Source organism: Bombus bifarius, unplaced genomic scaffold, assembly GCF_011952205.1.
Source record: "Bombus bifarius isolate JDL3187 unplaced genomic scaffold, Bbif_JDL3187 scf7180000008422, whole genome shotgun sequence".
Lineage (NCBI taxonomy): Eukaryota > Metazoa > Arthropoda > Insecta > Hymenoptera > Apidae > Bombus > Bombus bifarius.
In genome coordinates this window covers 103,062-128,735 of record NW_022884652.1, presented here as the reverse complement: position 1 = coordinate 128,735, position 25,674 = coordinate 103,062, and the positions used below count along the sequence as shown (strand labels likewise).

Sequence of the window (25,674 nt, the reverse complement as noted above, 5' to 3'; positions counted from 1 at the left end):
ACTTCCAAACAATCTTGATTTTCTATATTCTAAATAGCTTTTTCAAAGACGGTCTCTCATTTCCTGATTCTGTACGGTCGAATTAAGATTTTCAACGGTATACAAGGTTCTTTTTGCCATTTGACCTTTTCTAGCAGGAAAAATATATTAAGTACCCGGTTATGCCCCTATGGCATTATTAGCAGAAGCAAATATTGAATTTTTTTTTATGTGAACGAAAGGAAAAAATGAGTCGTTCTCTGGTCGCGTTGTCAAATGTGTACATGCCTATATTTCATATAAAAATGTCCTTTCCGTAAACGATAAAATTGTCGCTAATGCGCGGGGGCTTCAAAAGGAAGAATATGCAATACACACATATCACGATTAAAATATTTTCCATGTCGTTCATTACTATATTGTTATATCAAATATATATATATTGTTTAATGCTATTGTTTATATGTATGTTTGTACAATGTAAACTGAAGGTCATTACAAAACTGAAATGCAAGCGGAAATAACAAAATAAAAATATATTATTTAGTGTTTCAGAAGAATGAAAGACGCACAAGCACTGTATTTGATATTTCTTATTACAAAGTATTTAAAAAGTATCTACTATTCTTGGGACAGTTTCCAAATCAATCGCGCTGGAGTAAGAAACTTAATCTAACCGTGATGATAGGCAGTCTATTGACATTACATTATCCAGGTGTAAGTAAAATTATTATAGATATGTTAAACATGTGAAAAATATTTATGTTGTTAAATAAATATTGTGAAGACTAGTTACATGAAATTGATAAAAAGATATTGGATACAATATAATTAGAGATTTTACTTAACAGTTTGTACAAATTTATACGTCATTATACGCAAAAGATGTGGCAAAGTTCTTGGAAGCCATACCTGTAATAACTACGTTAACAGCTGTCTTAATAAAATTGCTAAATCATGTAATTTACAAGGAAAATGTATATAAATTTATAAAAATAAATCCAATGATGAAATTAAAGATTATAAAATGTAACTATTTTCTAGTTTGAAAAGATGTTCCATATCATAAAGAAAGACTGGGAATTGTTAAACGATAAGAGCGAAGCGCAAATTCTTAAGGAAATTACTAAAGAAGGAAAGAAGCTTGGTGAAATATATAGAAGTAATTGTTGTGGCTTATTTTTTGATAAATTTTACACATTGACTATGTTTTTATATACCAACATTTTTCATAATTTTTATACAAATGATGTTATTAATATTATTTTCAGCTTTTATGTTATCATGTATGTCAGGATTTATAATTATTCCATTGTCCCCTGTGATCTTGGATATCATCTCACCGCTCAATGAAACTCGTCATCGAGAACAAATGTTTAGAGTAACATACTTTCTAGATGACGATCAGTACTTTTATGCTATATATTTTCATTCACTTTGGTGTGCATTCATAATAACGATGATTGCAGTCACTATCGATTCATTATACATACAAATTGTTCATCATGATAGCGCCTTATTTGCCATATGTGGGTAAGTATGTAATAATATGTACAAGTATAGATATAGCGGAAGGATATCTAGTGATTTCCTTCATTCGCTACAGTATTTGTGAAAAATAATAAAAATGATATTTTCTATTGAGATACTGGTGAATTTGTAAAACTGTTAAGTCCTCTCTGATTTAGATGATTTTTTAATATGTTATGAAACTCAAGAAATTGAACAGCTTTTTCTTTTATATGTAACTATCATGTAACTTTAACTAAAATCTAAACTAACACGTTGATGATATTCACTTTTAAATCGAGCTATAAGTTATACGTATACAACAGGCACCGTTTGCAACCTCGGGTATGCAGTTATTATACAAGTTATCATTAATTATTATTATTGATAACAGAGTTATTATACAAGCCCGTTACATAATTAGCAACCAATGATAACACGTACGCTGTTACGGACGTACAATTATATTATAGAAGGAATTCACTGTCGTGATATCGTTGGATTTTTGCTAATATCTTGGAAATTATGGTCCACTGACTGTTACATGTAAAGGAAAAAGTTGCTTAAAATGTTGAGTTTTATAACATATTCAAAAATCATCGAAATCAGACAGGATGTAACAGTTTTACAGTTTCACTGAGATATTTGACAATGATGTAGGCAGGCCCTCATAACAGCACGAAAATCTACTGATGTTGACACAAATAAAACTTACACTGAATGGCTCAGGCAGTGCTTGACTATGCATAACGATGCCCTCCAGTTAGTAACGATAGAATTATAATTATATAACGATATAATTAAGAAGTTATAATAAAAGTTGACTTATTCTTTCGTTGTATTTTAAGATTATTCGAGATGCTAGATGACAGCAGCCGTAGAAGCTACTTTTTTCAAATTTTACTGACTATGATCGGCATGACCGTAACAGCCGTACAAGTAAGAATTATTTTGCAATTATAGAAAATATTAATAAACCAAACACTGAAACCTATTAATACCTTTTAATTAGGCCGTTATGAATCTCCATCAACCTGAAGAAGCTCTCAGAATTGGTCTGTTCCTTGTAGCTCAACAATTCCACTTGCTTATTATTACCCTACCTGGTCAAGTAATCACGGATCATAGTTTCGAGTTGACTAATGATATGTATGTTAACAAATATGTTTTAAACGTTAGAAAAATCATCAGTTCGGTATAACATCTGTATTAATCTTATATCTAATAGATACCGCTCAATGTGGTACAACATGCCAATAAATGTTCAAAGAGTACTTCACATGATGCAAATGAGATCTAGTAAACCATGTAAGTTGACAGCAGGAGGGATATACGAAATGAACATAGAGAATTTTGGAACGGTACGTACTTTGCAGTGTTAGGTTTATAATTATTTTGTTGTGCTTTAAATAATGATATAATAATATTTTTTATTTTAAGACATTTAAAACATGCGTATCGTATTTTACGGTTCTCCTATCCTTGGGTGACTGATTCGTTTTCAAAATGAATTCGACTTGTTCCGTATGTTCAATTTATAAGATTCTCCGGAAACTAACCATTGGTATTGATGTGGTAATGTGTATCTATTATACTTTTTATGGTGTTATTAATATTAAATGTGTACAAGGCGTACAATGAAATAGTGTTTACATAGAATACTAGCATCGAATAATTATAAGCACACATAAATAAAATCACTATATACCTCATTTCTTCTTTCATATTATTGCTTGAACATGACAACAATATTGTTTCTCTTTTTAAATAAATTTTGATCACTTCAATATCATCAAATGAAGATGACATTTCGTATTTCACGTTCATAGCTATATTTTTGCGTGTAAAGGCACAGTGTTTAGAACAAAACGATGTTTAAACAGTGTTTAGAACTCTAACATGATACCGAAAGAAAGGATTTGAACTAATCACGAAAACAAACAAAACGAGCATAACACAGCAAGAAAGATTATTGTAAGAATTAAAGTAAATTAAACTCACACAAAATCCACTAAACTGAACTTGATGTAATTTAACAGCGGCGATGAAATAAATATGAGCACGTACAATTATTTCGATTAAGAATATTAAAGCGAGCACGATCATTTAACTTGGTTTCATGCGACGCAAAGCCTGTATCCTGCGGCTACTAACACCTCGTAATGAAAGATATTGCATCGTTCTTTCTACGTCTGTCGCCTGTTCTTGCCAAGCGTGAACTGGTGGTATAAGTACTACTTTGTTTCTGTCTGAATCGAATCGTTCCGCAACGTTGCGTACTTGTACGGATAACATAACTCAAACTACACACTACAAAAGCGAAGCACCACCGATGAACACATTGATATTACCCGATCTGTGGTCTATGACCCATGAACGTGATAAAAGAACAGTTCGCGACGATTTGGACGGTTTGACCCTAACTTAAGCCAACGCTGTCCAAAATTGTCTCCCGGGTGATAAACGCTGTTCCCACCATCGTGTCGTTTTAACGAATACGTCGCACGTTTCATCTGTTAAGACGTTATGGCTAACTGCTTAAGGTAAAAGGTGTAAAAATACGTTACTATCACGTCATAGCACGTGATTTCACATAACATTCGAAAAGCGTAATCCGATACATTCGACATGCGTCATGCTGTTTATATGCAATACGCTATGTGATAGTATGTGATTTCACGTGATGCGATAGTAATGTATTTCTACCTTTAGTGTCATGCGGTTTCTCTGAACAACGCAAAAGAATGGTGGAAAGCAGGCAAGTGAAGAATCTCTATATTGCACAAATAAAAAACCTGGCATTGGTCGAAGTAATTCAGCTTTATTTAAAAAATGGGAAGCTCAAACTGTTCGTAACACACAGTATCTCATCTATTCTTATGAATTCAAATATCTTCAATTACTGGGAAGTCAATCTGTCACTGAATATTCCATGAAACGTTCTAATCACCGTCTACAATATTTCATCTCACTGAAATCGATGATTGTCCGAAAAAATTGGACAATTTTGTCCACCATTGATTTCTTTGTCCACTACACATAATTGCCACAGAATGGTTTGACTTGAGCATAGCATAACACATATCTGTCTGGTCTGCATCATATTTCACCTTGAATTTACATATGAAAGAAATCTTCAAATATTGGAGAATTAGTGCATATGAAAACCACTACTGTTATTGTACGTTTTCGATAGCTGAATCCTCGAATAGTAAACATTTTATAACTAACACTTAATTTTAGATATTCAATTATTCCTCGTCTTAGAGTCTTTCTATACAGAGTGGAAGTCAGTTAGTAGACTCTAGATGATTAGAAATCAATGTTTTTGATGCTTCCTTATCCTTTGCTTAGTAAATCCTTAAAAACACGCAGCCGAACTTATCACGGTAGGACACACAGAAAAACGTTATTGCCTTCCCTTTAGTTTAGGTACTCTATAAGTATAGTCGTAAAAGGAGACGACAATTCTTGTTACAGAGTCTTAAAAAGCACTTCGATAACATTAATAAACATTCTTTTTGAAAAAGTAATTACGTTATTTACGTAGAGCCCACACCACAATGTCGCTGAAAAATTCGTAAGAGTCGTATTTTACTTTCTTTTTTGACGAGTAGTAAAGGATAACATTAATATGAAGAAAATCCGAATGACAGTATTAATACTTGATATATATTAATATATGTTAATTGAGATAAATTACTTTGACAAATTATTTTTTTCCCCAAAATTGTTAATTGTAGTCAAAATAGTTAATTGTAGTTAAATACTGTACATGTACGATAGTATGACATATTTCAGAAAAAGTTAAAGAAATATTCCATATGTAAGTTATAAAATAAATTAAAGAGGTGATTCTTACCAAGATTATTTGAAGAACAGGAGCAAAAATCGATACCCTGTAAAATGAACGCAATGGCATTTATGCAAAGCATGAAACTTGCACTAAGATTTTTACAGACTTGCTACTAAGATGCTTTCATTTACCTAAATCTACGGAGAAACAAACGATACATATGGTAAAGATTCTGATTCTCGCTATTATTTTCGAATAATCGGAATTTGAATAAGAGAATTCAAACGAAAGGAGTTCACTTCATCGGTTAATATCGTTTCAATTACAATGTCGTTTCAATTCGTCGAAATAGACATAGTATAAATGAAATCCTATAATAATTTTTGTTCAACGATTCAGAAGTCTCTAACGATCAATTTTCCGTTTATCACAGAGTCATTCAACAAACAGATTGAAAAAAAGAAAGATAAGTACATCATTTTCTTATAGACTAATAGCTATCTCATAAATTTTAATGTACACATACTCTACCTGTAATAATGAAAATAACATGATGTCACTGAATGTAAAAGATATCCATATCTTATCTGATCAACAAAATGTTTTTTATTCTAAAGAGTAGATTCGTACTTCGTGTCCAGCAGTATTGTTGAAACGTTCGTACCACGCTACGTTTCCATAGTATTACTCCAGAAATTTTGAAACACCGGCAGTAAGAGAAAGAGATACAATATACATATATCACGATTAAAATATTTACCATTTCGTTCACTAATAACATTAATGTTATGTCAACTATATGTGTATATATATATTATTTAGTGTTTCAGAAGAATGAAAGACGCACAAGCACTGTATTTGATATTTCTTATTACAAAGTATTTAAAAAGTATTTACTATTCTTGGGACAGTTTCCAAATCAATCGCGATGGGGCAGCAAATTTAATGTAACCGTGATAACAGGCAGTCTATTGACATTCTATTTTCCAGCGGTAAGTAAAAATGCTACAGATGAATTAAATACGTTAAAAATACTTATGTTATTAAAAAAATATTGTGAATATTGGTTACATGAAATTGATGAAAGGATATTGGATGCAATATAATTAGAGATTTTACTCAACAGTTTGCACAAATTTTTACGTCATTATACGAAAATGATCTGGGAGGGATGTTGGAAGGCATGCCTGTAGTGGCTTCGGTATCAGCTGTTTTAATAAAATTGCTAAATCATGAAATTTACAAGAAAAATGTATATAAATTTATGAAAACGAATTCTGCGGTAAAAATAAAAATCACTATATACAATTATTTTCTAGTTTGAAAAGATGTTCGATGTTATAAAGAAAGACTGGAAATTGTTAAACGATAAGAGTCAAACACATATTCTTGAGGAAATTACTAAGCAAGGAAATAAGATTGGTGAAATATATAGAAGTAACTGTTGCAACTTATCTTTCGATAAATTTTATACATTGAATATGTTTTTATATATTAATATTTTTAATAATTTCTATACGAATGACAAGTTTCTGATATTTTCAGCTTTTGTATTGTCATGTATGTCAGGATTTATAGTCATTCCGTTATACCCTGCATTCTTAGATATCATCATACCGCTCAATGAAACTCGCCAAAGACATCAAATGTTCAGACTGACGTACTTTCTAGATGAAAATCGGTACTTTTATCCTATATATTTTCATTCACTTTGGTGTTCATTCGTAACAGTGATGATTGCAGTCACTATCGATTCATTGTATATACAGATCGTTCATCACGATTGTGCCATATTTGCTATATGTGGGTAAGTATATAATAATATTTTAGAAACGTTTCTACATAAAATCGCAGGCTGCAAGGAATGATATCATGAGATTTTCTTTGTTCGCTACAGTATTTGTAAAAAATAATAAAAATAACATTTTTTCGAAATTACTTCTATCTTGAATTCAATTTATCTAGCTTCTTTTAATATAAAGAAAAATGGACTTCCTCTATTCAGATACTTATCAATGATATAGGCAGAACATTATAACAGCAACAGGATCTACTGGTGTTCGTATAAATGAAACTTACACTGAACGGTTTAGACAATGCTTGACCATGCATAAGAATGCCCTACAGTTAGTAATGATAAAGTTATAATTAACGTTATAATAATAAAAATGTTATAATAGAAAAAGTAGCAAAAGAGTTTACAGATTACGGTTGACTTTTTCTTTGGTTGTATTTTAAGATTATTCGAGATGTTAGATGACAGCAGCCGCAGGAGTTTCTTTTTCCAAATTTTGCTAACTATGGTCGGCATGACCATAACAGCCGTACAAGTAAGAATTATTTTGCAATTATAGAAAATATTAATGAATCAAATATTAAACTATATTGATACCTTTTAATTAGGCAGTAATAAATCTGCATCGACCCGAGGAAGCTCTCAGAATTGGACTGTTTCTTGTGGGCCAACAATTCCATTTGCTTATTATTACCCTACCTGGTCAAGTAATCACGGATCATAGTTTCGAGTTGACTAATGATATGTATGTTAACAAATATTTTTTAAACATTCGAAAAGTCATCAGTTCGGTATAACATCTGTATTAATCTTATATCTAATAGATACCGCTCAATGTGGTACAACATGCCAATAAATGTTCAAAGAGTACTTCACATGATGCAAATGAGATCTAGTAAACCATGTAAGTTGACAGCAGGAGGGATATACGAAATGAACATAGAGAATTTTGGAATAGTACGTACATGATTGTATAAAACGGGTATAATCATTTTTCGTCATGATGTAAGTAACGAAGTAGTAATTGATATTTTTTCATATCTTAAGACATTTAAGACATGCGTATCATACTTCATGGTGCTCCTATCATTGAAAGACTAATTCGTTCTCGGAAGAAGTTCATCCTGCCAATCCTGTTTTTGATGTAAAAGAATACCGAACAATGATCAACTATTGATACGAATATGGCAATGTGTATCTACATAGTAGCTAGTTAGATATGTATAATAAAAAGGTGTAAATCAATGTATGGTACAATAAATAAACGTACTCATAAACAAGGCGCTTATTTCGGTATTACTGTTTAAGCATGAAAACAATATTGTCTTGCCTTTTTACTTTGTTCTTTCATTAATTTCAATAAAATAGCACAAAACGCTAATACTATTTTCTAAGTAAAATACATAACGATACTTGTATTATGATCTCATGTTTGTCAGTTTTTATAATTTCAAATTCAATGCTCATAAGCCCAAAATAAATTGGGGAAACGAAACTTAGCAAGATCATTTTTTGTGAAGAAACAAACATTTTAAACTTGTGAATTTCAGCAATACACGCTACGTAAAATGAAAATCAGTGTCATTTATGCAAAGTATGAGATTTGCAACTAAGAGCATACAGAGATTTATAATATTGAAATATTTAGAGAAGGGTATGAATATGGAATATCCATTTTATTTTTTAGTGCAGAGTGTCTCAGAAGAGATATAAATAGAAAAAACACAAGAAGAAGTTTGGGAAATGTTATGTGAAATGTACTGTATAAACATAGATCTCGTGGATCTTATAGAACTCCAGATCTTTTTGGGGCTTTCGAACGTTTTTTTTTTTTTTTAAATGAAGGTAAAATCGAACTATTAAAGATTATGGTAGTAGTACAGTATAGTGCAAGTTTTTTGCTAATTCTGTGCAAGCTACATATATTCTCAGCACTAATATCTTACAGTCTATCGTCACACGTTATAATAACTTCACTGCTCTAATGTAGTCAAATTTCTTTAGTTAAACAGCTTTAATAGCTTGTATCATATTTTTTTCGAAATAATTATTTCTTAAATTTTTTTATTTTTTTTATCTAGCTTTATCCGTGGCATTTGAAGAAAAGGTCGACATCCATTTGATTATTTACTGTATAAACTATATAGGCGGTCACATAGCAATAAAGTATTTCTCATATTTCTGCCAATTCGTTCGTTTTACTTTTTCTTATTATGTCATAATCAAAACCAGAAACACTTCATTGATTTACTACATCTCGATTATAGTAGTATAACTTCCCGTTTTTGTTTTTTTTTTTTCAAAATCACAGAGTAAACCAACGTGAATTTCACTTCAATAAGGACGTATAGACACTTCCTACTGCGACTGGAATGTAAAATGTACATTAAATAAAAGAACGATAACTATCAGCAATGGTTACTAGAAGAGACATTACATATCGATCGACATTATCAAAACTGTCAGAACTGTACTGTAACCGTACCTCTAAGTACTATACACAGAATACAATTTTGTTCTCTCATATTTCTACCCTATCTCATATTCGTAATCTCTCCTCTGTCTATATCTCAACATTTATCTTCGAGGTATCTATGTTCTTCAACAATGGGGGATCAATTCTTTGTCTTCCAACGAATATCCAACAAGCGACAGTTTTAGAAAGAGATGATTTATATTTTATGATGTGCATCCTAACTGAAATTGGTAGTCCCTTAACAGAACGATTACGTTATTTTCTTATAGGTATGTACATATGTAACTACCGTATAAACTGCTAATACAATAACACCGGCAATCAAACAGTTTTGCCTCGATACAATAAATGAAATAATATGAAAATACTGTCATTAAGTTTCTCTATACTTTACCGAATCAATTTACTACAAAGAATCGCTTCATGCATTTGACACGGCATGCCAGTTTTATTGAGTTTGTGGTTCCGTGCGTTGCGTTTCTTTAAAAGTCGATGTTTCAAGAATTTGGAAACATGGACGGTAAGAGGAAGGGACGCAATATACTTATATGATACCGCGATCAAAATATCTAACGTTTCGTTTATTAATAATATTAACGATATCTGAATTATATTTCTGTATACAGGATGGTTGGTAACTGGTGGTACACGCGGAAAGGGGGCGACTCTACGTGAAAAAAAGAAGTCGAAAATATAGAATAAAAATTTTTTGTTTGAGGCTTTGTTTTCGAGAAAATCGACTTTGAATTTTCGCTCGGTACGCGTGCATTTTATCACGTCTCGTTATAACGGATCTCAATGTAGATCGTTGTCTCGATGGAAAAATTAAAACAAAAAAATTTTTTTCTATACTTTCGACTTCTTTTTTCGTGTAGAATCACCCCCTTTCTGCTTGTACCACCAGTTACCAACCACCCTGTATAATTCATTCAAATAATTTTATTCAATTTTCGAAATATTTAGTAATTCAGAAAACCGGAGAACAGTATCCCAATATATATGACATTCCTTATTATAACATGATCAAGAAGTATTTGAGATTTTTGGGCCTAGATCCACACCAAAAATATGGATTGATCATTGTAATTATAATGGTGATTAGTATGACAAGCGGACTTATTCCAATGGTAAGGTAGCATATCGGGGATGCAAGTTATAGAAATAGTACTATAGTTAAAATGTGTAAAGTGATTGAATTCTGCGTAATAAATTAAACAGTCAAATAATGTCATTAAACAACTGGAACTTATAATTCAATAGTCAATCGTATTGTACGGATCATTATACACCAAGAATCTGGACATGGTGCTCGAGTGTCTGCCACATTTAGGTGCACTTTTGACCAGTGTCGTTAAAATATTGAATGTTCATCTAAACAGAGAAAACGTACGCAAATTTATTACTATTGAACAATCTTTTCGGAAGAAAGCATGTTATAAAGTTATGACAACACGTGTTATGTTCTAGTTTAGAAAATTGTTCGATTCTATAACGAAAGAATGGCAGCAGCTGAAATTAAGTCAAGATTTGTACATTCTGGAAGAAGTCACCATACGGGGCAGCAAAATGGCGAAATTGTATCGAAGTAAGTTATCGTGCCTTAATTTTGCAATCGGCATAATTCTAGTACACGTAAAAACGAATTCATACCACTAAATATTTCGCACATAAATGATCAATTCTAATCTTTTCAGATACTTTACTGATATGTATGGTACTTTTTTTACTCGTTCCACTGCTTCCTCCTATGTTGGATATCGTTCTTCCACTAAACGAAACTCGACCACGACAACAAATACTTAATGTTAATTACGTGATTTTTGACAGCAATAACTATTTTTTCTACGTGTATTTACAGTTATCTTGGACGTCAGTAGTAGTTTCAATAATCATAGTTACCGTAGATTCTTTATTGATGCTTATAGTTCACCACAATAGTGGACTATTTGTAGTATGTGGGTAAATATGATTTACTCAATACAATTATATTACATATAATTATGTATATTCACTACCGCTTGAACATATTTGCACATATTTTAATTCGTTGCAACATAACTATAAAATTGTAGATGTTCAAGTTTTTCAGATGTTTATTACAGTGGGTCACGAAAGTACTTGAGCATCAAAATACTTTAATCTTTTACTTGTTTTTGTAGGAAATGTTTTATAGCTTTTATATTCATTTATATACGTTTATATACAATAATGACAGATGTGTCGTATTAGTGTTAGTAAAATTTCAAAACGTTTTATGAAACATATGTAATAGATGTATACATGAAACAACTTATATACTTTTGTCAGCCACTGTATGTACCAATAGACATTATGATAATTTTTTTTAATTCTCGATATATATACAGGCACCAAATCCAGAAAAATACAAGGCACTTAAATTCGTTCACTAATGAAGTTATGTCGGAACGTTATACATACAAACAGATCAGAAATTGCGTGATCATGCACAATAAAGCCATAGAGTTGGTATTTAACAAATAACGATAAAATACTACAAATTATCAAATTGTTATTGAACGACATTAATCATTTTTGTTCGTTGCATTTTTAGCTTTTACGATATATTAGATGAAAACAACCGAATTAGCTATATGATTCAAATTGGACTAAATATGATTGGTATAACCACGACAGCTGTTCAAGTAAAGATATTCATACAGTGAAAATCTACCATAACTTTAAAAATCATTAACCTAATCAATTGTTTTATATTTGCAGACAGTGATTAACTTCGATAGACCGGGAGAATCAATTAGAAGCGCTGTGCTGTGCGGTGCAAATCAGTTTCATTTGTTTATGCTCAGTTTACCTGGACAAATACTTATAGATCATTGCACCGAGCTAACGAAACAACTGTAGGTGTTTAGTGTTTTCAAAGCGTAAGTGCGGTAAAATCTCGAATATCACATCACAGATTAATGAAAATTTGTGGATGGTCCTGTATTTGAAAAATTGGAAAATAAGAATAGGAACTGATGAAAATCTTTACATTTTTATCCAAAAATGTTTATTCCCTTTTGATATTTGTATTTTAAAATACTTCAAAGTAAATGACGTTTTCCTATGTCCAAACAAAACTATTCGATTAACCGGACAGCGTATACCATGGTTAGATCGGATAATCAAGGTTCTACTGTAATTATTATCATGTCATTATTATGTTACTAATCATAGAATGTAATGTTTTACTGACATCGAAACAGATACAATTCTACATGGTATGGAGCACCAGTAAAAGTTCAAAGAATGCTTTACATGATGCAAATAAGAACTAGGAAGCCATGTACATTAACTGCGTGTGGATTATACCAAATGAACATTGAGAACTTTGGAACTGTATGTAACACAGCATAAGTCGATCGTAATTGTTGCACTATATCAACCATTATTTACAATCGTTTTCATTGTAAGACCTTCAAAACCTGCATGTCGTATATTACGATGATAATGTCATTGAAAGGATGAAGTTCACTGTTACCTCTATATCCGTTGCATTTTATAATGGACTGAGTAAGCAGGAAGATGGTATAATAACCGATATAATAGTTTGTCATTATATCGAACGTGCAAATAGTGTTAATAAATCACGATGATTAGTTGATATTCTTTAATTCGCAAGTAATACTGTGTACCTTCCCAAAAATTACTGTACTGGTCCTTTTTAAATATCGCCAGAAAGAACAATGTGTGTATGTATACACGATTACTAACGTCATCCAGGTAAACAGATATGATACAAGTACTCAATTAATCAATCGAGAAATAATTGTTTTTTTATTTTTTTGCATCACATACATAACATCGTTGCACAGTTATATGGGAAAACACTGCAAACGAAAACATAATAGCTCTGGTAGAAATTCGAACGACTTCACTGAGTAGTTACATGTTTATCAGCGAACGCGTTAGCAGTGCAATATGTAATCAATGTTTCAGAACAATTACAGCTCTTGATTTTTCAAGACAGGTGGCACGACAATGGCGTACGTGTCATTTTATACCTACTATACGATTTTTACCGTAATTTGAACCTGCTTTAAAAGGAATACATACCTCTCCAATAAACAAAATGATTCGCAACCATATTTAATGATTTCATTTTCATACTTCATGTAATGCCGTGTATTAGTACAACTGTGTTTAGCAGATATTGTCCACCAGTTCTGGAAATGGATAGGTATTTATATACTTCACGAACATTAAATAGTTACAGAGTTACGCATGCATGTGGTTTCATTAACTACCATGACGCTATTCTAAAAATGTGGTCTCACGCACAGTAAGGTACAAAGGTACAACGAGATAATATTTACATCGCGATTGAAATATTTAAAATGGCTCGCAAAATTATTACATTTAGTATTTCAGGGAAACGTAAACCAGTATCGTGATACGTCCGAAATCTAGTACCATAAAGTACTCAAGAATTACTTACAATTAGTAAGACAACACCGGCGTCAAGAACAAGGATTCCGGAAATACTAGCGCAATTGTAGTGATGATTAGCATCACAATCATATTTATGCCATCTGTAAGGAGAAGAATATTTTTTAAAAAATTATTATGGATAAAAAGAAGAAACTGAAGAGTGAATTACACGTAATGAATTAAATAATCAGGTAAGATTGATAAACAGTCGGAATTCGAATCGTTAGTTATTAGAAATATACCCAGGAATCTGTACAAACAATGTGTACGCCGTGCTTGAATGTCTACCGAATGTAGCTGCTTGTATGCCCAGTATTGTTAAATTATCGTATATACATATATATACATATATACATATGTATAAAAAGGGCGTATGTCAATTATTCATTATACAAAGAAGATTTCAGGCAGCAGCGAAATATTGAAAGGATATGCTATTTTATATATTGTATTTTAACAAGATGTTCGATTTTGCGTCGAAAGAGTGGCAGTAGTTGTAATTGAATAATGAATTGTCCGTTCTAGAAAAAATAGTCCTGCAAGGCAATGAAATGACCCAATTGTATGGAAGTAAGATTAGTGTACAAAGTGATTCACGAAATCGAATCAATTTTTAAAGGTTGGACCAAACAACTTGAGTTTTTGATTCAAGGCGTTAGAGACAGTTGTTTACTCATATGTTTCAGAAAGTCGTTAATTTTGATATACCAGTAGCTCTTAAATGTGGTGTATTTTGTGGAGCCATTCAGATCCATTAGTTTGTGCTCAGTTTACCTGGACCATACTTCTAGACTATTATGCTGACTTAATGAAACAATAGTACGTGTTTAGTGTCGTATTTAGTGTGGCCATCATATGCAAATTATGATACTAATCCGCAATATAACGTTTGACCGAACTGAAATAGATACAATTCCGCATGGTACAACATATCGGTAAAAATTCAAAAAATGTTTTACGTGACGCAAATAAGGTGGAAGGAGCCATGTGTCTCAACAGCAGATGGATTCTACGAAATGAATATGGAAAACTTCGGTATGTTGTGTACTTGTACAAGGCTGACATAGTTATTTATATGTACTTGTATGTGTATACTGTAATTGTATATTATCTACTCTCCGATTATTTTAAATTTTAAGACCTTCAAAACGTACATGTCGTCTTTCACAATGATAACGTCGGCAATATAATGCTTTCACGTCAGCTGTGGGAAATATGGTATCATAGTCATTATGTTCTGACATTGAATTTTTACTAAGCAAGAATGCAGATAACAGAAAAAATAATCGACATATATTATTAATTTTATATTATTTAAATCACCCTATTGAATATGCAAATAAAATTATTGTGTAAGAAAATTACATGTCTAAATTAATGATTAACCATTATTAGTTCTTACTAGATTTCTTCCTCTACATATATATTATTCTTCTATTACATGTACACAGTAGGTTTCATCTTATAGTTCATCTTATAGTAGTATAACTTCCCGTTTTTGTTTTGTTTTAAAATCACACAGTAAACCAACGTGAGTTTCACTTCAATAAGAACATGAAGACACTTCCTACTGCGACTGGAACGTAACATGTACATCAAATAAAAGAACGATAACTATCAGCAATGGTTACTAGGAGAGAGTGTTCTAGTCGTCATAACGCGTGATGTACAAAATTCATATCGATCGACATTATCAAAACTGTCAGAACTGTACTGTAACCGCACCTCTAAGTACTATACACAGAATACAATTTTGTTCTCTCATATTTCTACCCTATCTCATATTCGTAATCTCTCCTCTGTCTATATCTCAACAGTTATCTTCGAGGTTTCTATGCTCTTCAACAATAGGGGATCAATCCTTTATCTTCCAACGAATATCCAACAAGCGACAGTTTTAGAAAGAGAAGATTTATATTTTATGATGTGCATCCTAACTGAAATTGGTAGTCCCTTAACAGAACGATTACGTCATTTTCTTATAGGTATGTACATATGTAACTATCCTATAAACTGCTAATACAATAACACCAACAATCAAACAGTTTTGCCGCGATACAATAAATGAAATAATATGAAAATACTGTCATTAAGTTTCTCTACACTTTACCGAATCAATTTACTACCACTTGATACTTTGGATCTATAAAGAATCACATCATGCATTCGGCACGGCATGTCAGTTTTATTGAGTTTGTGGTTCCGTGCGTTGCGTTTCTTTAGAAGTCGTTGTTTCGAAATTTGGAAACATGGACGGTAAGAGGAAGGGATACAATATATTATACCGTGATCAAAATATCTAACGTTTCGTTTACTAATAATATTAACGGTATCTGAATTATATTTCTGTACATATTCTATATCGATAATTTTATTCAAATATAATTCATTCAAATAATTTTATTCAATTTTCGAAATATGTAGTATTTCAGAAAACCGGAGAACAGTATCCCAATATATATGACATTCCTTATTATAACATGATCAAGAAGTATTTGAGATTTTTGGGCCTAGATCCACACCAAAAAAATGGATTGATTATTGTAATTATAATGGTGACTAGTATGACAAGTGTACTTATTCCAATGGTAAGGTAAACATATCGTACGAACATGTTATACAAATAGTACTATAGTTAAAATGTGATAATTGATTGAATTCTGCGTAATAAATTAAATAGTCAGATACTGTCATTAAACAACTGCAACTTATAATTCATTAGTCAATCGTATTGTATGGATCATTATACACCAAGAATCTGGACATGGTGCTCGAGTGTTTGCCACATTTAGGTGCACTTTTGACCAGTTTCGTCAAAGTATTGAATGTTCATCTCAACAGAGAAAATGTACGCAAATTTATTACTATTGAATAATCTTTTCGGACGAAAGCATGTTATAAATATATGACAACACACGTTATGTTGTAGTTTAGAAAATTGTTCGATTCTATAACGAAAGAATGGCAGCAGCTGAAGTTAAGTCAAGATTTGTACATTTTGGAAGAAGTCACCATACGGGGTAGCAAAATGGCGAAATTGTATCGAAGTAAGTTATCGTGCCTTAATTTTGCAATCGGCATACATCTAGTACACGCAAAAACGGTTTTGTACTACTTAATATTTCGCACATAAATGATCAATTATAATCTTTTCAGATACTTTATTAATATGTATGGTACTTTTTTTACTCATTCCACTGATTTCTCCAATATTGGATATCGTTCTTCCACTAAACGAAACTCGACCACGACAACAACTTGTTAATGTTAATTACGTGCTTTTTGACAGCGATAACTATTTTTTCTATGTGTACTTACAGTTATCTTGGGCGTCAGTAGTAGTTTCGATAAGCATAGTTACCGTAGATTCTTTATTGATGCTTATAGTTCACCACAATAGTGGACTATTTATAGTATGTGGGTAAATATGATTTACTCAATACAATTATATTACATATAATTATGTATATTCACTACCGCTTGAACATATTTGCACATATTTTAATTCGTTGCAACATAACTATAAAATTGTAGATGTTCAAGTTTTTCAGATGTTTATTACAGTGGGTCACGAAAGTACTTGAGCATCAAAATACTTTAATCTTTAACTTGTTTTTGTAGGAAATGTTTTATAGCTTTTATATTCGTTTACATTCGTTTATATACGTTTATACACAATAATGACAGATGTGTCGTATTAGTGTTAGTAAAATTTCAAAACGTTTTATGAAACATATGTAATAGATGTATACATGAAACAACATATGTACTTTTGTCAGCCACTGTATGTACCAATAGACATTATGATAATTTCTGTTAATTCTCGATATATATACAGGCACCAAATCCAGAAAAATACAAGGAACTTAAATTCGTTCACTAATGAAGTTATGTCGGAACGTTACACATACAAACAGATCAGAAATTGCGTGATCATGCACAATAAAGCCATAGAGTTGGTATTTAACAAATAACGATAAAATACAATAAATTATCAAATTGTTATTAAACGACATTAATCATTTTTGCTCATTGCATTTTTAGGTTTTACGATATATTAGATGAAAACAATCGAATTAGCTATATGATTCAAACTGGACTAAATATGATTGGTATAACCACGACAGCTGTTCAAGTAAAGATATTCTTATGTATTCTTAGTGAAAATCTAGCAAAGCTTGAAAAATTGTTAACCTAATCAATTGTTTTATATCTGCAGACAGTCATTAACTTGGATAGACCGGGAGAATCAATTAAAAGCGCTGTGCTATGCGGTGCTAATCAGTTTCATTTGTTTATGCTTAGTTTACCTGGACAAATACTTGTAGATCATTGCACCGAACTAACGAAACAACTGTAGGTTTTTAGTGTTTTCAAAGCATAAGTACGGCAGAATCTCGATTATCAGATCACAGATTATTGAAAATTTGTGGGTGGTTCTGTATATGAAAGATTGAAGAATAAGAATGGGAAGTGATGGAAATTGTTACTTTTTTATCCAAACATTTTTATTCCTTTCCGATATTGGTATTTATAAAATAATTCGAAGTAAATGATGTTTTTCTATGTCCAAACAAAGCTATTCGATTAACCGGACAGCGTATACCATGGTTAGATCGGATAATCAAGATTCTACTATAATCTTCTAAACCATAGAATGTAATGTTTTACTAACATTGAAACAGATACGATTCTATATGGTATGGAGCACCAGTAGGAGTTCAAAAAATGCTTTACATGATGCAAATAAGGACTAGAAGGCCATGTACATTAACTGCGTGTGGATTGTACCAAATGAACATTGAGAACTTTGGAACTGTATGTAACACAGCATAAGTCGATCGCAATTGTTGTACTATATCAACCATTATTTATAATCGTTTTCATTGTAAGACCTTCAAAACCTGCATGTCGTATATTACGATGATAATGTCATTGAAAGAATGAAGTTCACTGTTACCTCTATATCCGTTGCATTTTATAATGGACTGAGTAAGCAGGAAGATGGTATAATAACCGATATAATAGTTTGTCATTATATCGAACGTACAAATAAAATTAATAAATCACGATGATTAGTTGATATTCGTTAATTCGCAAGTAATACTGTGTATCTTCCCAAAAATTACTGTACTGGACCTTTTTAAATATCGCCAGAAAGAACAATGTGTGTATGTATACACGTTTACTAACGTCATCCAGGTAAACAGATATGATACAAGTATTCAATTAATCAATCGAGAAATAATTGTTTTTTTATTTTTTTGCATCACATACATAACATCGTTGCACAGTTATATGGGAAAACACTGCAAACGAAAACATAATAGCTCTGGTAGAAATTCGAACGACTTCACTGAGTAGTTACATGTTTATCAGCGAACGCGTTAGCAGTGCAATGTGTAATCAATGTTTCAGAACAATTACAGCTCTTGATTTATCAAGACAGGTGGCACGACAATGGCGTACGTGTCATTTTATACGTACTATACGATTTTTACCGTAATTTGAACCTGCTTTAAAAGGAATACATACCTCTCCAATAAACAAAATGATTCGCAACCATATTTAATGATTTCATTTTCATACTTCATGTAATGCCGTGTATTAGTATAACTGTGTTTAGCAGATATTGTCCACCAGTTCTGGAAATGGATAGTTACATTTATATACTTCACGAACATTAAATAGTTACAAACAGAGTTACGCTTGCATGTGGTTTCATTAACTACCATGACGCTATTCTAAAAATCTGGTCTCATGCACGGTAAGGTACAAAGGTACAACGAGATAATATTTACATCGCGATTGAAATATTTAAAATGGCTCGCAAATGTATTATATTTAGTATTTCAGGGAAACGTAAACCAGTATTGTGATACGTCCGAAATCTAGTACCATAAAGTACACAAGAATTACTTACATTTAGTAAGACAACACTGGTGTCAAAAACAAGGATTTCGGAAATACTGGCGCTATTGTAGTGATTATTAATATCACAAGCATCCTTCTGCCACCTGTAAGGAGAAGAATATTTTTTAAAAAGTTATTATGGATAGACAGAAGAAACTGAAAAGTAAATTACATGTAATAAATTGAATAATCAGGTAAGATTGATAAACAGTCGGAATTCGAATCGTTAGTTATTAGAAATATACACAGGAATCTGTACAAACAATGTGTACGCCATGCTTGAATGTCTACCGAATGTAGCTGCTTGTATGCCCAGTATTGTTAAATTATCGTATATACATATATACATATATACATATGTATAAAAAGGGCGTATGTCAATTATTCATTATACAAAGAAGATTTCAGGCAACAGCGAAATGTTGAAAGGACATGCTATTTTATATATTGTATTTTAACAAGATGTTCGATTTTACGTCGAAAGAGTGGCAGTAGTTGTAATTGAATAATGAATTGTCCGTTCTAGAAAAAATAGTCCTGCAAGGCAATGAAATGACCCAATTGTATGGAAGTAAGATTAGTGTACAAAGTGATTCACGAAATCGAATCAATTTTTAAAGGTTGGACCAAACAACTTGAGTTTTTGATTCAAGGCGTTAGAGACAGTTGTTTACTCATATGTTTCAGAAAGTCGTTAATTTTGATATACCAGTAGCTCTTAAATGTGGTGTATTTTGTGGAGCCATTCAGATCCATTAGTTTGTGCTCAGTTTACCTGGACCATACTTCTAGACTATTATGCTGACTTAATGAAACAATAGTACGTGTTTAGTGTCGTATTTAGTGTGGCCATCATATGCAAATTATGATACTAATCCGCAATATAACGTTTGACCGAACTGAAATAGATACAATTCCGCATGGTACAACATATCGGTAAAAATTCAAAAAATGTTTTACGTGACGCAAATAAGGTGGAAGGAGCCATGTGTCTCAACAGCAGATGGATTCTACGAAATGAATATGGAAAACTTCGGTATGTTGTGTACTTGTACAAGGCTGACATAGTTATTTATATGTACTTGTATGTGTATACTGTAATTGTATATTATCTACTCTCCGATTATTTTAAATTTTAAGACCTTCAAAACGTACATGTCGTCTTTCACAATGATAACGTCGGCAATATAATGCTTTCACGTCAGCTGTGGGAAATATGGTATCATAGTCATTATGTTCTGACATTGAATTTTTACTAAGCAAGAATGCAGATAACAGAAAAAATAATCGACATATATTATTAATTTTATATTATTTAAATCACCCTATTGAATATGCAAATAAAATTATTGTGTAAGAAAATTACATGTCTAAATTAATGATTAACCATTATTAGTTCTTACTAGATTTCTTCCTCTACATATATATTATTCTTCTATTACATGTACACAGTAGGTTTCATCTTATAGTTCATCTTATAGTAGTATAACTTCCCGTTTTTGTTTTGTTTTAAAATCACACAGTAAACCAACGTGAGTTTCACTTCAATAAGAACATGAAGACACTTCCTACTGCGACTGGAATGTAAAATGTACATTAAATAAAAGAACGATAACTATCAGCAATGGTTACTAGAAGAGACATTACATATCGATCGACATTATCAAAACTGTCAGAACTGTACTGTAACCGTACCTCTAAGTACTATACACAGAATACAATTTTGTTCTCTCATATTTCTACCCTATCTCATATTCGTAATCTCTCCTCTGTCTATATCTCAACATTTATCTTCGAGGTATCTATGTTCTTCAACAATAGGGGATCAATCCTTTGACTTCCAACGAATATCCAACAAGCGACAGTTTTAGAAAGAGATGATTTATATTTTATGATGTGCATCCTAACTGAAATTGGTACTCCCTTAACAGAACGATTACGTCATTTTCTTATAGGTATGTACATATGTAACTACCGTATAAACTGCTAATACAATAACACCAACAATCAAACAGTTTTGCCGCGATACAATAAATGAAATAATATGAAAATACTGTCATTAAGTTTCTCTACACTTTACCGAATCAATTTACTACCACTTGATACTTTGGATCTATAAAGAATCACTTCATGCATTCGGCACGGCATGTCAGTTTTATTGAGTTTGTGGTTCCGTGCGTTGCGTTTCTTTAGAAGTCGTTGTTTCGAAATTTGGAAACATGGACGGTAAGAGGAAGGGATACAATATATTATACCGTGATCAAAATATCTAACGTTTCGTTTACTAATAATATTAACGGTATCTGAGTTATATTTTTGTACATATTCTATATCGATAATTTTATTCAAATATAATTCATGCAAATAATTTTATTCAATTTTCGAAATATGTAGTATTTCAGAAAACCGGGGAACAGTATCCCAATATATATGACATTCCTTATTATAACATGATCAAGAAGTATTTGAGATTTGTGGGCCTAGATCCACACCAAAAAAATGGATTGATCACTGTAATTATAATGATGACTAGTATAACAACCGTACTTATTCCAATGGTAAGGTAATCATACCGTAGGTGAAAATTATAGAAATAGTTAATATGAGGCAATTGATTGAATTCTGCGTAATAAATTAAATAGTCAGGTAATGTCATTAAACATCTGGAACTTATAATTCATTAGTCAATCGCATTGTACGAATCATTATACACCAAGAATCTGGATGTGATGCTGGAGTGTTTGCCACATTTAGCTGCAATTGTGACCAGTTTCGTTAAAATAATGAATGTCTATCTCAACAGAGAAAATGTACGCGTATTTATTATTATTGAATAATCTTTCCGGAAGAAAGCATCTTATAAAGTTATGACAACACGTGTTATGTTCTAGTTTAGAAAATTGTTCGATTCTATAACGAAAGAATGGCAGCAGCTGAAGTTAAGTCAAGATTTGTACATTTTGGAAGAAGTCACCATACGGGGCAGCAAAATGGCGAAATTGTATCGAAGTAAGTTATCGTGCCTTCATTTTGCAATCGGCATACATCTAGTACACGTAAAAACGGGGATTCGTACCACTTAATATTTCGCACTTGAATGATCAATTCTAATCTTTTCAGATACATTAATGATATTTATGGTACTCTTTTTACTCGTTCCACTGATTTCTCCTATGATGGATATCCTTCTTCCACTAAACGAAACTCGACCACGACAACAACTACTTAATGTTAATTACGTGCTTTTTGATAGCCATAACTATTTTTTCTGCGTGTACTTACAGTTATCTTGGGCGGCTATAGTAGTTTCAATAAGCATAGTTACCGTAGATTCTTTATTGATGCTTATAGTTCACCACAATAGTGGACTATTTATAGTATGTGGGTGAATATGATTTACTCAATACAATTATATTACATATAATTATGTATATTCACTACCGCTTGAACATATTTGCACATTTTTAATACGTTGCAACATAGTTATAAAATTATAGATGTTCAAGCTTTTCAGATGTTTATTACAGTGGGTCACGAAAGTACTTGAGCATCTAAATACTAATCTTTTACTTCTTTGATAGTAAATGTCTTACAGCTTTTATATCCATTTATATACGTTTATATACATTTATATACAATTTTACATTGGTTTGAAACTTTACTAATACAATAATGACAGATGTGTCGCATTAGTGTTAATAAAATTTCAAAACGTTTTATAAAACATATGTAATAGATGTATACATGAAACAACATATATACTTTTGTCAGCCACTGTATGTACCAATAGATATTATGATAATTTCTTTTAATTCTTGTTATATATCCAGGCATCAAATCCAGAAAAAAACAAGGCACTTAAATTCATTCACTAATGAAGCAATGTCGGAACATTACACATATAAAGAGATCAGAAATTGCGTGATCATGCACACTAAAGCCATAGAGTGTGTATTTAACAAATGACGATATAGTATAATAAATTTTCAAATTGTTATTGAACGACGTTAATCATTTTTGTTCGTTGCATTTTTAGCTTTTATGATATATTAGATGAAAACAATCGACTTAGCTATATGATTCAAATTGGACTAACTATGATTGGTATAACCACAACTGCCGTTCAAGTAAAAATACTCATACAGTGAAAATCTACTAAAACTTGAAAAATCATTAACCTAATCAATTGTTTTATATTTACAGACAGTCATTAATTTAGATAGACCGGGAATATCAATTAAAAGCGCTGTATTGTGCGGAGCTAATCAGTTTCATTTATTTATGCTCAGTTTACCTGGACAGATACTTGTAGATCATTGCACCGAACTAACGAAACAATTGTACGTGTTTAGTGCTTTCGAAACATAACTGCGGTAGAACCTCGATTATCAGATCACAGATTAATGAAAATTTATGGGTGGTTCTGTATTTGAAAGATTGGAAAATAAGAATAGGAACTGATGAAAATTGTTACATTTTTATCCAAAAATTTTTGTTCGTTTCTGATATTAATATTTACAAAGTAATTCAAAGTAAATGATGCTTTTCTATGTTCAAACAAAGCTATTCGTTTAACCGAATAGCGCATACCATGGTTAGATCGGATAATCAAGATTCTGCTGTAATCTTATTAATCATAGAATGTAATATTTTACTGACATCGAAACAGATACGGCTCTACATGGTATGGAGTACCAGTAAAAACTCAAAAAATGCTTTACATGATGCAAATAAGAACTAGAAGCCCATGTACATTAACTGCGTGTGGATTGTACCAAATGAACATTGAGAACTTTGGAACTGTATGTAACACAGCATAAGTCGATTGTAATTGTTGTACTATATCAACCATTATTTATAATCGTTTTCATTGTAAGACCTTCAAAACCTGCATATCGTACATTACGATGATGTTGTCATTGAAAGGATGAAGTTCACTGTTACCTCTATATCCGTTGCATTTTATACTTGGACTGAGTAAGCATGAAGATGGTATAATAACCGATATAATAGTTTGTCATTATATCGAACGTACAAATAAAATTAATAAATCACGATGATTAGTTGATATACTTTAATTCGCAAGTAATACTGTGTACCTTCCTAAAAATTACTTTACTGGTCCTTTTTAAATATCGCCCGAAAGTACAATGCATGTGTGTATACACATTTACTAACATCATCAAGGTAAACAAATAATACGGGTCCTAATTGAGCTAGCACTAATAAAACTAGCACTATTATATGTAGTTACAGAAGTGCACAAAAATTTCTAATTATTCATTTCACATTGTTAAAGCGATAATTTAAAGAACATTACGAAGTACATACTACACTGTGGGCATAAACCAATTAAGATTTGTGCTACTGTATCTTTTTCCTTGTTATGCTGTCATGTTCAGTATTGCACAAGATTCTTTTAAATATCGTTTTTACAATATAATGTGAAGAACCTGGCTGAGAACTTGCCAACCACAATAGTTACGTATATTATATTACCTACTATTTACGAATATTTTAATCTTCAGACTGTCAAAGTGTACATGTGCTATATAACAACGTTAATATCAGTGAAATATTGAATCCGCACTACCTGGCGAATGTAATCATATCTACACGTGTATGTTCTACACAGTTTTATCTGACATAAAAATAAATAGCCGATATGTCATATTGAATAAATTAAACGATTTCAATGAATCTGCAAATAATGATATACAACCACACATTTCAAATACAGTGTTAATACTTTAGTAC

The 25,674-nt window shown here is 31.6% G+C and overlaps 6 protein-coding genes across 9 annotated transcripts; all 6 read left to right on the top strand.

Moving 5' to 3' along the window:
* The first annotated feature begins 477 nt into the window (after positions 1 to 477).
* Positions 478 to 8,918, top strand: LOC117212963 (odorant receptor 9a-like). 4 transcript variants are annotated; one of them, XM_033458129.1, is made up of 9 exons: positions 5,913 to 5,996; positions 6,107 to 6,276; positions 6,411 to 6,536; positions 6,604 to 7,091; positions 7,309 to 7,410; positions 7,524 to 7,614; positions 7,688 to 7,824; positions 7,904 to 8,036; positions 8,127 to 8,918. In XM_033458129.1, coding segments are annotated over exons 1-9 (1,302 nt in total). In that variant the 5' UTR covers positions 5,913 to 5,995; the 3' UTR covers positions 8,181 to 8,918. The 4 variants fall into 4 exon arrangements, with proteins under 4 accessions (XP_033314023.1, XP_033314020.1, XP_033314022.1 ...); XM_033458131.1 differs by lacking the exon at positions 5,913 to 5,996 and having other exon boundaries at positions 6,053 to 6,276; positions 6,604 to 6,721; positions 6,830 to 7,091; XM_033458128.1 differs by lacking the exon at positions 5,913 to 5,996 and having other exon boundaries at positions 6,053 to 6,276.
* On the top strand, positions 661 to 2,451 carry LOC117212986. The gene is made up of 6 exons (XM_033458170.1): positions 661 to 696; positions 831 to 938; positions 1,024 to 1,141; positions 1,251 to 1,512; positions 2,149 to 2,250; positions 2,337 to 2,451. The coding sequence occupies exons 1-6, from the start codon at positions 661 to 663 to the stop codon at positions 2,449 to 2,451; spliced, it is 741 nt and encodes a 246-aa protein (XP_033314061.1).
* Positions 2,203 to 3,309, top strand: LOC117212968. Its single transcript, XM_033458138.1, has 2 exons — positions 2,203 to 2,637; positions 2,717 to 3,309. Exons 1-2 carry the CDS (start codon positions 2,507 to 2,509, stop codon positions 2,868 to 2,870), a joined length of 285 nt encoding a protein of 94 aa, XP_033314029.1. The 5' UTR covers positions 2,203 to 2,506; the 3' UTR covers positions 2,871 to 3,309.
* Positions 8,919 to 9,173: 255 nt separating the features above from the next.
* LOC117212964 (odorant receptor 49a-like) lies at positions 9,174 to 13,267 on the top strand. Its single transcript, XM_033458133.1, has 10 exons — positions 9,174 to 10,075; positions 10,519 to 10,682; positions 10,816 to 10,941; positions 11,023 to 11,140; positions 11,250 to 11,514; positions 11,922 to 12,038; positions 12,128 to 12,218; positions 12,295 to 12,431; positions 12,780 to 12,912; positions 12,988 to 13,267. The coding sequence occupies exons 1-10, from the start codon at positions 10,048 to 10,050 to the stop codon at positions 13,039 to 13,041; spliced, it is 1,233 nt and encodes a 410-aa protein (XP_033314024.1). The 5' UTR covers positions 9,174 to 10,047; the 3' UTR covers positions 13,042 to 13,267.
* A 2,986-nt stretch (positions 13,268 to 16,253) lies between these two features.
* Positions 16,254 to 18,968, top strand: LOC117212985 (odorant receptor 9a-like). Its single transcript, XM_033458169.1, has 10 exons — positions 16,254 to 16,260; positions 16,405 to 16,592; positions 16,727 to 16,852; positions 16,934 to 17,051; positions 17,161 to 17,425; positions 17,843 to 17,959; positions 18,049 to 18,139; positions 18,224 to 18,360; positions 18,690 to 18,822; positions 18,898 to 18,968. The coding sequence occupies exons 1-10, from the start codon at positions 16,254 to 16,256 to the stop codon at positions 18,949 to 18,951; spliced, it is 1,236 nt and encodes a 411-aa protein (XP_033314060.1). The 3' UTR covers positions 18,952 to 18,968.
* A 2,372-nt stretch (positions 18,969 to 21,340) lies between these two features.
* On the top strand, positions 21,341 to 25,003 carry LOC117212970 (odorant receptor 9a-like). Its single transcript, XM_033458139.1, has 10 exons — positions 21,341 to 22,143; positions 22,312 to 22,475; positions 22,602 to 22,727; positions 22,809 to 22,926; positions 23,038 to 23,302; positions 23,748 to 23,864; positions 23,954 to 24,044; positions 24,121 to 24,257; positions 24,587 to 24,719; positions 24,795 to 25,003. The coding sequence occupies exons 1-10, from the start codon at positions 22,137 to 22,139 to the stop codon at positions 24,846 to 24,848; spliced, it is 1,212 nt and encodes a 403-aa protein (XP_033314030.1). The 5' UTR covers positions 21,341 to 22,136; the 3' UTR covers positions 24,849 to 25,003.
* Positions 25,004 to 25,674: the final 671 nt, after the last annotated feature.

Excerpts from the sequence above, each read along its gene's own strand:
- LOC117212986 (XM_033458170.1), top strand. The coding sequence starts at position 661 with ATGATAGGCAGTCTATTGACATTACATTATCCAGGT. Across the intron at positions 939-1,023 it reads TAATAAAATTGCTAAATCAT|TTTGAAAAGATGTTCCATAT; the intron begins GTAATTTACAAG and ends ACTATTTTCTAG. Across the intron at positions 2,251-2,336 it reads ATGCATAACGATGCCCTCCA|ATTATTCGAGATGCTAGATG; the intron begins GTTAGTAACGAT and ends TTGTATTTTAAG.
- LOC117212964 (XM_033458133.1), top strand. The coding sequence starts at position 10,048 with ATGTTTCAAGAATTTGGAAACATGGACG. Across the intron at positions 12,432-12,779 it reads ACCGAGCTAACGAAACAACT|ATACAATTCTACATGGTATG; the intron begins GTAGGTGTTTAG and ends ACATCGAAACAG. Across the intron at positions 12,913-12,987 it reads ACATTGAGAACTTTGGAACT|ACCTTCAAAACCTGCATGTC; the intron begins GTATGTAACACA and ends TTTCATTGTAAG.
- LOC117212963 (XM_033458128.1), top strand. The coding sequence starts at position 6,073 with ATGTCAACTATATGTGTATATATATATTATTTAGTGTTTCAGAAGAAT. Across the intron at positions 6,277-6,410 it reads TGACATTCTATTTTCCAGCG|TTTGCACAAATTTTTACGTC; the intron begins GTAAGTAAAAAT and ends TTTACTCAACAG. Across the intron at positions 7,092-7,308 it reads GCCATATTTGCTATATGTGG|GCAGAACATTATAACAGCAA; the intron begins GTAAGTATATAA and ends TCAATGATATAG.
- LOC117212968 (XM_033458138.1), top strand. The coding sequence starts at position 2,507 with ATGAATCTCCATCAACCTGAAGAAGCTCTCAGAATTGGTCTGTTCCTT. Across the intron at positions 2,638-2,716 it reads TTCGAGTTGACTAATGATAT|ATACCGCTCAATGTGGTACA; the intron begins GTATGTTAACAA and ends TATATCTAATAG.
- LOC117212970 (XM_033458139.1), top strand. Across the intron at positions 24,045-24,120 it reads TAACCACAACTGCCGTTCAA|ACAGTCATTAATTTAGATAG; the intron begins GTAAAAATACTC and ends TTATATTTACAG. Across the intron at positions 24,720-24,794 it reads ACATTGAGAACTTTGGAACT|ACCTTCAAAACCTGCATATC; the intron begins GTATGTAACACA and ends TTTCATTGTAAG.
- LOC117212985 (XM_033458169.1), top strand. Across the intron at positions 17,426-17,842 it reads GGACTATTTATAGTATGTGG|GCACCAAATCCAGAAAAATA; the intron begins GTAAATATGATT and ends ATATATATACAG. Across the intron at positions 17,960-18,048 it reads ATGCACAATAAAGCCATAGA|GTTTTACGATATATTAGATG; the intron begins GTTGGTATTTAA and ends TTGCATTTTTAG.